The sequence below is a fragment of the Gekko japonicus genome, unplaced genomic scaffold, assembly GCF_001447785.1.
Source record: "Gekko japonicus isolate JY-2015 unplaced genomic scaffold, Gekko_japonicus_V1.1 scaffold192, whole genome shotgun sequence".
NCBI lineage: Eukaryota > Metazoa > Chordata > Lepidosauria > Squamata > Gekkonidae > Gekko > Gekko japonicus.
The window spans coordinates 1562499-1574119 of NW_015165835.1; the positions used below are offsets into that span (position 1 = coordinate 1562499).

At 39.1% G+C, this 11621-nt stretch overlaps 1 protein-coding gene across 1 annotated transcript in view; it reads left to right on the top strand.

Moving 5' to 3' along the window:
- The window catches only part of LOC107110185 (eyes absent homolog 4-like), a 232426-nt gene that overhangs the window by 208352 nt on the left and 12453 nt on the right, over positions 1-11621 (top strand). The window contains exons 14-16 of the mRNA XM_015410923.1: positions 878-967; positions 8930-8988; positions 9090-9250. Of these exons, the coding sequence (XP_015266409.1) occupies positions 878-967; positions 8930-8988; positions 9090-9250 (310 nt within the window). The remainder of the gene's footprint in view (positions 1-877; positions 968-8929; positions 8989-9089; positions 9251-11621) is intronic.

An 11621-nucleotide genomic window follows, 5' to 3' on the forward strand; every position in this document is an offset into this window, starting at 1 on the left:
GGCAAGCCACCTCACATTGTGGCTAAATTTAGAATTTAAAAAGCACCCCCCCCCAACTGGCAAGCCCATCAAAACTTCCCCCCACCCCATTGACAACTATGGTAGTAGCAAGCCCTGTGCGGCTCCCAGCCACCAAGGCTTCTCTCCTCCCCAACAGCAGCAAGGAGCCCTGTGCCAACTCACCCCCACCAAGCTCCGTGACAGTTCCCAGCAGTAAATCCATTTTCTGCGCATGCACAGAGAACGTGGTTTACTTTGGGGTGGATTTAAGTATCCCCCCTATATTTTTTAAAACATGTCAGATTGTTCTGCACACCTCGGGAGTACCCCAAGTGTGCAGGAATATCTGTTGACCCTCCACGTCCCCCAGATCTGCGGAAATAAGTATCCGCACATAGGGGGCATGTTGGGAATTAGATATATAGATGATTCTGAGCAAACATGGGATTTCAAAGGTGATCTTCTCCCCTGCCCCCCCCCACCTTGTTGGTAGGGGACTGTCATGTTAGTACTGTAGTGTACTGACAGAAGTGATGCATACAACCAGTGCAAGGATGTGTGGAAGAAATCCCATCCTGTCTAGTTGGTGGAATTCATGGATAAGTGTAATTCCAGTAATCATTTAATTTGGAGATGAACTTGTGTCAGAAAGTCTTTTACTCCTAGAAAAGAAATATGTTTTCAAACCAGATACTGCTAGATATGGTTCATCAATAAGACTATGAGTTAATCACCTTTTTTTCTTAAGCAATTTCCCCTAAAAATAAATTGCTTTAATTATCATGAATTTCTTAATCTTAAGTAAACTATAATGTTTACCTTTTGAATTACAGCTCATTTTAGTCTCACTGTACATGATTCCTTCTGTCTTTTTAAGGATCCACCTGTGGCAGTAACTCTCGGACTACGGATGGAAGAAATGATTTTTAATCTTGCTGATACACATTTATTTTTTAATGACTTGGAGGTATGTATACACAGTACCTTCCTTTTCAGTTATAATTTGCTTCCAGTGTAATCTTATAGAAGCAGGCTTATTTGATATATCCTCTTACCAAGTTATTTGTGAATATTAGATTGACAGTAACTAGAAGTAATTGACAGTGAATAATATTTAATTATAATAACTTCTCCTAATAATAAAGGAAGTTGTCTCATACCAGCAGTATAGCAGTGAAACTGGGTAACCCAGACAGAAGGGCTTGTTTCTAAATTCCCCAGCTATGAAAGTGGGGGATGGGGTTAAGAACAGCCAGGACTACATTTTAGCAGTAAAAGGGAAGGGTACAAGGACACACCCTTCATTTGACATGTGGCTACTTGCTTCCCTTAAGTTGAGGACTTAATAGTAGGGAGCAAAACTGGGGTGGCTGGCATATCCTGACACACACACACCCTCATTTCCTGCACATACAGTCCAGGATCCTTTAAACTGTGAGGTGACTGCTCCTTCACAGCTTCAAAAGTTCTTTAGGCATATTAATTGAGATCAAAGCATTTCCTTCAGATCCTGTTTACAATGTCCCCAAGTCCTCTCATATTTTCAGGAGAAGCCTTAACCACTGAAGATATTATGGAATGGGGGAAATTAAATTAAGGTTGAGGGATGAATGTCTAACAATACATCCCCCCTACTCTTATCCCCACCACCACCCCTGCCCTAGTTCGGGCTATTGTAAGTTTTTAAAGGCTCTTCTTTTTTTGAAAGTAAAGAATTCCTGATGGGGAGAGAGGAATGAATGAGGATCGGGGGGAAAGTGCTTTATCTCATTTTAATTAATCTATAATAGTGTAATTTTATAGTGCAATAGAGAGAAATGAGAAGGTGGCCAGCCAAAAGGATGGGAAATAAATATAATTCATCCTTTTATTATTTATTATATTAGGCTTATAGCCCACCCTATTCCTGCACAGCAGGACTCAGGGTGGGTAACAACAAGAGCTAACAATACATTAAAACAGTAATAAATTAATCATTGTAAAATAAAATCCAATTCATAGCAACAATTTTAAAATTAAACAATCAAATGGTGATCAAAGATTCAATACAGCTAGTGCGTCTTCTTTCAGAGGAGATTGTGTTTCATGTGTGACCATGGCTGTCAGAATGGTAATTAACAGATGGACTACCAGAGCAAGGGAAGGCCAATGCAGATGGAATTTCTCTGCCTCATCCATAAGCCTGGTGGAACATCTCCATTTTATAGGCCCTGTGGAACTGTAAAGACTCAGAAGACAGACAACACAGGATGTAAATATTTTAAATAATTCTTCACATTTTAAAAAACTAATTTGGGGGAGAAATAACTTCTTTTTTAAAAAAAGTGAAACCCTTTCTTCATAGTATTTTAATAATGGTCTTTAAAATGATTGTATGGTTAAATCCTTGTTTCCCACTTCTGTGGGTCTTCCAAAAGCTTTTGAGCAACCATTTTACAATTTTCTGATTTAGTGCTATAATTTAACAGGAGTCATATTTTTGTTGTTGTTGTTGTTTTAAAGATGATATTGAAATATTATCTTTCAAGGATCCGTTACACCTCAATATAACTGTCTTGTATACCAACCCATTTAGGATAGCTATACTGAAATGTAGGAACTGACAGTTGAGAAAGAAATGGTAAGGAAGTAGGCATTTGCCATTGCTAGACATTGACATTTTCCATGTATTAGTATATCTGTAACTAGATCCCAGCCTTTGAATGAATATTCTGTGGACATTACCAAAAAACAAGGCTCCCATGTCATGGAAGAATTTTCAGAACTCTCATTGCTCATCCTCTGGATTATGGAACCCATGCAATTCAGCTACTCCCATTATTTCCATTCTCCACTCTTAAATTTTATCTTGCTTGTGACATTAATTTGGACATTCATTGGGTGCCACACTTGGTAGGAGCCAGAAAAGCAATCTCTAGAAGATGAGATCAGTTTGTAGGTATTGTATATTTTGGACATGTCTAAGTGTTTGGTGAAATCTGTGGACAGGAAGTATATATAAACTCATACAAGGCTGAATTTGAGAAAAACATAATAAATATTTAAACAATTATATGTATAACTGCATTTTAAATGTATAATTTTCAAAGGTATTACCCATAAAGACTAAGCACCACTTTTTAGTTTAAAAAATATTACAATATGTTGCAGTTTTACAGTGAATTGCAGGAAAATAAAATTTTGTTAGCTAGTTATATTTAGAAGTTGGATTGAGAAGTTCAAGTATATTTTACTTCTTTATCATAAATTGTGAAAATAACTCACCCTACAATGCATTTTTTAACTATCAAGAAAAACATTTCTGTACACTTGGCAGATAATCCATACCAATTTTACAGCTAATTCCAGCAGATACTAGTGAATGGGAGTTGTTGTTCACCCTCAGACTGAAATTTCTAAGATCTGCTATATAATAGGATTTTTGTTTTTACTGCTGTGAGTCATTGTTTTTATTGGATAATGAAATTACTGCCAATTCCAAAAGGATAGTTTTTGTGGGTCATCTGTAGGTTTTGCACTCTTTATTAAAAACGTCAAGTTCTGAAATATTTCTACAAAAAACTAGTACACTGAGATGATTTAAATTAATGTTACTGCAGTAAAAATCAGTTATTGTACATGAATTTGTGAACACTAAGTAATGAAAAATATATTTTATCTTTCTTAGTTTTGAACTTGCACAACCAGTGGCCCACTGTGACTTGAGTGTAGCCAGTTCTGTAGCTGTTTTGAAAGGTATTTTACCTTAAAATTAATGCAGACCTTTTCCCTCGCCCCAATTTCTATTCCACCTCCTATTATGATCAGACAACCATATCCTGATGTTATGATACCAAATTACTAGTTTCCATTGGGAATGGGAGATAATTAATTTAAGCTGACATCCTATGTGTGCTTGAATTACATAGTAGATTAACTATGTAGTGTTCACTTAAGTGGGATTGTGCAGGTCCAAGTATGTTTAGGATTTTAGCCTAAAAAGTGAACAGTTCTTTTGAAATTTGATACAAATATTTCCATTATTTTTCTTCCAGATTTTCTAGCATTTTGGGAAAATATTAATATTTGTGTTGAAAATAATTCCATTAAACTGTAAATTTATATCTAAAATCTTTTTTTTAGTGCTCATTCATGAATACCATAACAACAAGTGGCAATGTTCTTAAACTAAAGTAGAAACAGAAAATGAGAAATAGGAAAACCATCTTTTCCATTTATTAACACTGCTATAGAAAATGTCTTCAGAAGCAAAATGAAAAGAGAAATAGGGAAAAAAGAATGCCTTTGATATATATTTTCATTCCACGAATTAATGACAGCCATTTTCAAAATATAATAATAAAGAAAGTAAATGAGAAAAGGAAGGACTTAATCACTGTAATCCTCTCATATATAGCTTCATTATTAGATTGTAATGGACATTTATCACTTAAATGTTAATTGTAAATGTGCTGCTTATTGGATTTACAACAGCCAGGCTAGCTATTGTGTAACTTTAGCTTATAATACCTTATTTTAAAATGTTCCATATGTCTCTATGTCTGCCTACCAACCATCTCATCCTGAACTGCTTCACTGCCTTGAGTGGGAGAGTTTATCTTGGAAAAATCAAGAGGGTGCAAGATGATAATAAATGTACCGTTGAATTTTTTTGTTGGAGAAAGCCACGTCAAATGCCATTTTTCCAAAGCTTCAGGTTCTTTCTTACATTGCATCAACATCCAAACTTCATTTTCGTTCTTCTCATCATTTTTAGCCTAACACACACACAGCTGTTACTGTATCTCTGTGTTTCTACCTGCTGCACAAATAAAAGTTGTAAAGCAATATAAACCAGGAAAGTGTCAGGCTTGGCCCCAGTACTAGTACTATTACTTTGCCCCAGTACTAGTACAAAATAGTACACTACTATTTTGGTCTATTTAAAAAAATTAGGAAATCTAGTTATGAACCTCTGGGTTTCTAAACAGTTTTGTCCTGGAGGTCCAAACGCACTAGCCCTGCTGATGTATTAGGATGCTTTTGTATTTGTGTGCACAGGAGCAAGGAGTTGAATAGGAAGGATCATGAAGTCATCCTCTCCCTCTACACCAAACACCCATCCCAAATTTTTGACAAACATGCTACTGAAACAAAAGAATCAGGAACCAACCAGGCATACTTACATATGAAGGTGGTGAGCTCCCCCTCACTGGCAGTCTTTAAGCAGCGGCTGGACAAACACTTGCCAGGGATGCTCTAGGCTGATCCTGCATTGAGCAGGGGGTTGGACTACATGGCCTTTATGGACCCTTCCAGCTCTGTCTTTCTATGATTCAATGCTCAGGAGATGTATTAAAAAAAAAAAAAAGCTCCATTGCAGAACATTTTAATTGTGAGCAATGTCACTAGACCATCTCTCCTGTGAGGAGGATGGGTAGCAATTTGCTGATCCACACTAGAAGTCTAGCACTGCTGTTCTGTTCCAAATAAATAAATGAAGAATGTCTAAAAATGTAATATTACTACTCAGAAGACTATATTGGGTTGCCAACAGCATCATCTAAACTCTTTTGCGTGAGTAAGCAAATTAGGGAAATTCCAGAAGACTAAACAGTTAGTATACATATGGAAATGTAATCTGAAGGATGAGCTGTGGTTGAGGAGAAAGGGTAAGGAGTGGAGAAGCAAGCAACCCATGAGAAAGCAACCTAGAGATGCTAGGTCTGGATTGATTTGGTGCAGGAAAAGGAGGAAAGAAGAAGAGCTTCATGAAGTAGGACCCGAGGGAAAGGAAGATTAATCAAAATCTGCTAGGATAAGGGGAATTGGAGTTGATACCTACCTGCTTAGCTACCCACTTAGTTGTACACATTCATATCAATATACATACACATTTGGTGGCCATCTCATATTTGGGGTATTAGTCAAGATAGGCAAACATATGAAGGGAAGTAAGTGGTAGAGCACATGCTTTGCATATTGAAGGTCCCAGATTCAGTCTTACAAATTTCCAGTTAGCAGGTCAGGGCATGGAAGAAAGAAGAGCTGTTACCACTGTCATAGTGAACAATAATGAGCTAGTGATCTGGTTCAACATAAGACTGTTTTAATTTTTTTTTTCAGGACCAAGCAAATATCAAATACAAAGTAAGGGGGTGGCTATCGGTTGTCTGTCCTCTCAACTTCCTCCTGTCTTTATGCCTGTATTTCCATGCCCATTTGGTGGGTGTTTCATTGGTTCTTTAGAAATTCAGGAGCTGAACCTGACCAAACATGTAACAAACCTCAATGGCACTTTAAAAAAACTTTTTGAGGTTGGAATGTAGGGACAGAAAAACAGAAGGGAATGGAATGTTTAGCTTTTTTCCCTTCCTGCAGCTTCTTCCAAGACACTTCCTAGCTCCCACCCCCTAGCCCATGGCTCCTGAGAATGCAGGCATTTGGAACTCCCACCTGGAAGGGTAGATCTGAATGAGAAAAATGCTATGCAAGGACAAGGTCACACAGACACAATACATATTGTTTCTCCTCTTCACTTCATTAAGGTATTTTTTTGTAGGAACTTTCCCCATAACATCTAAATATTACAATTTTAATACAAATATGTGGAATATAAGTATGTTTTGAACATAAGTATTGAATTCAAATTTTGCAGTTACATAGTTGTGGTCAGGGCTATTTTTGGGCTGGAACACACCAGAATGGCATTCTGGCTGCGATCCAGCTTGGCCACGCCCCCTGCTCCCAGCAGCACTCAGTCGGGCTGCTGGAGCAAAACAAAGCAAGGTAAGTTTCCCTGGCCCGCCCACTCAGGGTGCCTGGGGCCTTGCTGGTGTGGGTGGGGACTCCCTTTTAGTACAGGGAGCTGGGAGGCCTCACATGCCTGATCTCTAAGCAGAGATAGGGCGCGTGGGAACCTTTCAGCTGGACCCCTGCACTTAAAGAGACTCCCTTTAAATCCAGGGAGCTGGGAGTCCTCGCACGCTCGATCTCCAAACAGATATAGGGCGTGCGGGGCCCTTTCAAGCCGGCTCCCTGCATTTAAAGAGACTTCCTTTAAGTGCAGGAAGCTGGGAGGCCTCATGCGCCCTATCTCCCAGTGGAGATCGGGCGCACGGGGCCCTTTCAAGCTGGCTCCCTGCACTTAAAGAGACTCCCTTTAAGTGCAGGGAGCCAAAGGCCCCTGCCCGCCCAATCTCTGAGCGTAGATCGGGTGCATGGCCGACAGCCACCCCTCTCCCTCCTCTTTCTCAAGAGAGAAGGGAAAGGGGTGGCTGCAGGTGTTGGGGCTTCTTTCCTTCTCTCCATTTCTCTTTCTTTCCCTTTTTCTTCTTTCATTCTCTCTCTCTTTTTCTTTCTTTTCCTCTTTCCACCTTTTTTCCTTCTCTCTCTTTATGACAGACTGTGTACTTAAAAACTGAGAAGTGTTGTGTAAACAGATTTTTCACAGATTCTTTAATTCTTCACCGTGCCAGAGAGCCTTGAGTGATTTCAGCTCTAGCTTGGAAGAGTCGAGTACTGACAGTTTTGGAATTTAACCCTGACTGAAAGCAGTTTTAAAACAGACTGGAGTACTGGGGAAAGTTGGCAAGGACTAGTGGGTAGTTAGATGGAGACTCCCATTCAGGCCAAAGAAGGTGGATAGATCTTCTAGTAAGAGGAGAATTTCCCTACCCAGTCAAACAGAGAGTTAGCTCTGGACAGTGCAGAGATCCCTGATCTGGTGTGGTTAAAAATGCCTTTAGAGACCTTAAGAGTCAGTTAAAAACTCGATGAGTACTGGTGTTTCAAGAGAAGGGGTTTGGGTACTGGAAAGAGTATTCCAGCCTTGTGGGAACCAAATAAGTCAGAGAATACTCAAAGAAAATATGCTGGAGTGTTTGGGGAAAACACTGGAACACAAGCCTCTACCTATTATGCTAATAAGTTCCTGCTGGGCTTTTTCTACAAAAAGAGCCCTGGTTGTGGTATTAGATTGGCACTAGAGATACAACCGTGTAAGATGGGGCAGAAATCTAGTGTGAACTGGTTGACTGAGATGGCTGTACATTTATGCAGTTTTATTTGTGTTAAACACAGCTATTTCTCTAAAAAAAAAGACTGGAGAATTGCATAAACACTAAACCATTCAAAATTTCAAAAAGCCAGATCGGGTCTCCCCCCCCCCCCCCCCCCCCCGTTGCCTCTGGAGACTATGGGAGGTTGCAATTTTTGTCGAAATTTCTCACCACCTTGGAATAATCTGTTTTATCTATTGTCTGTACTGTATTTTATTATTGCTTTTTAATTTAATCTAGATTATTTACTGTTGTATTCTTATGTAAACTGCCCTGAGCCCTACATGTAGGGAAGGGCAGTCTGAAAGTCCAAATAATAAATAAAAGTCCATGTGTAACATACCTTATTGTGAACAGCAGTAGTCTCACCATTCTACATGCAGTTCAAGCAGCTGTTTTAAGCACTGAAGTGGTTGGCAGGTAGATTGCTTGGAAATAACTAGATCTCAATGTGAGACAAAGGATCATTTTTTAAATATATTTAATTGGTTGGGGGAAAAGAGATCCTCAAAATCACAAGTTAGAGCTTCCAAGTACAGTGATAATAAGCTCAGGAGTACCTCAATTTGGAAGAAGGTCAAAGCTGATTCTGTTAAGAATAGAATAGACTTTCAGCATGTTTTTCAGAGGTGTCTGATGAAATAGACTATGCTGCAATAAATCTGATAGTCTTAAAATACCACAGAACTCCTGTTCGCTTTCACTGCACCAGACTAACATGGCTATCCCACAGGAATGATGAGCTTGCTTATTAGACTTCAGTGTGCAGATTCTGCCATCTTCTGGTGGCACAACTGCAACTCAGCATTCAGAAAAGCAATGTCTTTGAAGCATAACCAAATCATGTAAATATAAATTATAAAAAATTGAAACAAAGACTCTTTCAACAGGAATGTGATCAAGTACATATAGATGATGTTTCTTCAGATGACAATGGACAAGACCTAAGGTAAGCCATGCCTTTTAAAGCAAAATTAACAATAATATAAGATAAGTTTTATTTTGTAGGAAGAAAAGGTATTCACTGTTACATATTTTGGGTGTTTGCAGTACCTACAGTTTTGCAACTGATGGCTTCCATGCAGCTGCAAGTAGTGCAAACCTTTGTCTGCCAACAGGTGTAAGAGGAGGAGTAGACTGGATGAGGAAGCTGGCATTCCGTTACAGAAGAGTAAAAGAATTATATAATACTTACAAGAACAATGTAGGAGGTAAGTGTTTGATCGTTGAAAGATGCTAGCCACTTCCCAAGCAAATTATAATCCTCTTGATAAAAGTAAAGTCTTACATTTCACATTATTGTTGAAAGCATTCTGAATCTTTTGGTGCTTTAGTACTGTGTTGGTACAAAAGAAAATGGAGACAACCATTTTTTTAAAAAAAAAATTAATGTGTCCCAACCAGTGTTCCCTCCAAGTTGAGTTAGTGTGAGCTAGCTCACAGTTTTTTAGCTTCTGGCTCACCCTTTCTTGTTTTAGCTGAGGAAGGATGGCTCCAGAGCAAACTAATTTATGCAGGAGCCAAATCACTCGCTCACAACTTTCATGCCATCAGCTCACAAAGTAGAATTTTTGCTCACAAGACTCCACAGCTTAGAGGGAACCTGGCTGCTGCATAAATTAGTTTGCTCTGAAGCCATCCTTCCTGAGGTAAGACAAAAATGTGTGAGCCGGAGGCTAAAAAACTGGGAGCTAGCTCAAACTAACACAGCTTAGAGGGAACACTGGTCCCAACTAAGGAAACTTCTATATCGCATCAAAGTTTTAATACTGGTAAAAAGTAAAGCTCAGCTATGCATTCTCAATTACACTTTAGTACAGCCTTTGATACACTGTACCCCTTCAGGATCATGTCTGAATCCTTTCCCACATGAAGAACTCTCTTCCTGTGAAACACATCATGTCAGATAGGTTTCCCTGATATGGTAATTTTTGTGTACAAGTAGGAGGAATATTGTTTTTTGTGTTAGGAGCATTCAAACATGAATCTTCAGCTGTGGTCTAAAGTGATACATTCCAAAAATGACTGCATTCATGACAAAGAAAAATATGTTTTTACACCCTGCTTTTCCCTACTCTAAGGAATCTCAAAGCAGCTTACCTTCCCTTCTTCTTCCCACAACAGGCACTTTGTGAGGTAGGTGAGGCTGAAAGAGTTCTGAGAGAACTGTTACTGCCCCAAGGTCACCCAGCAGGCTTCATGTGAAGGAGTGGAGAAGCAAACCTGGGTCTCCAGATTATTGTCCACCACTCTTAACCACTACACCATGCTGGCTATGATGGTTCTAAATATACAGTTCAGCTCTGCATCTAACATTTTGAAACTCAGAGAAGTGGAGAAGGAAAGCAGGAAGCTTTGTTTCTTTATGTAACAACACTCAGCCTTCTAGCCCCAAGGGTGGGCAACAATGGTAAGGGGGAGGGGGAAGAACAAAACTCACAAAAAACTCACAAAAACACAGGCACAGAAGACAGGCAATGCCTGCTGCTAAAAGGCAACAGAGAAGGCACCCAGCAAATCTCCCTCAGGAGAGAGTTCTATAATGGGATATAACCACAGAAAACACTCTCTACTTGGTCACAATCCACCTAATCTGAGAATATGGGAACTCCCACAGAAGGGCTTCTGTATATGATCATGGGGTGATAGGTTCATTCAAGCAGATGCAAGTACCGTGGCTTCAGACCGCTTAGGTCAAAACCAGCACTTTGAACTGGGGCAAGCGGATTCTTTTAATGCAGTTGCTTATTTAGAAGAGTTTCTGCTAACAGGTTAACCATCATATTCTGAACAAAAGAAGCCTCAAACATATATCTAGGAACCAACAGATTTCATGCAACTAATGAACTAAGAGACTACAGCCTGCCAGACTCCAATGAAGAGAATCTTTACCCAGATTTTGATAGTCTGCAGAGAACTCTCTTAGACAAACAGGAAGGCCATTCAAACCCTCCACATGTGAAATCTGAGTTTTATATAACCTTCTTAATAATGTAATATGCAAAAATTGTAGACATTATCAATACAGTTTCACTGAACCACAGTGATTTCAAAAGAGGTCCTGAAACCATATTTGGTGTCTCTTGCTTTTGCATAAGCAGTTGGCATATGCTTCTTTCATCTTCCTTTCTCAAAAAAGTTATGGCTGAAGCTAAAGGATACAAAACAATTCAGAAATACCTATCTGTGCCCATATTATTTGTGTGTGTGCTATGTGCCATCAAGTTGCTTTCAACTCACAGTGACCCTATGCATTAACGACCTCCAAAACTATCCTCTCATTAACAGCCTTGCTCATGTAAACCGGCTGAGAGCCATGGCTTCCTTGACTGAGTCCACCCATCTCATGCTGGGTCTTCCTCTTTTCCTGCTGCTTTTAGTTTTTGCTATAGCATTATTGTCTTTCCCAGTGAGTCATCTTCTCATGATATGTCCACACTACATTCTTATATGAAGTGATTTTATACGCTCTGCTCAAATTTTGTATTGGTAAGTAAGTGAATTAGCTAAATATGGCTTCTTTCCATGGATAAATTTCAGTTAATTGTTTCAAACTATTGTGTAATGGCAAAATCTACACAT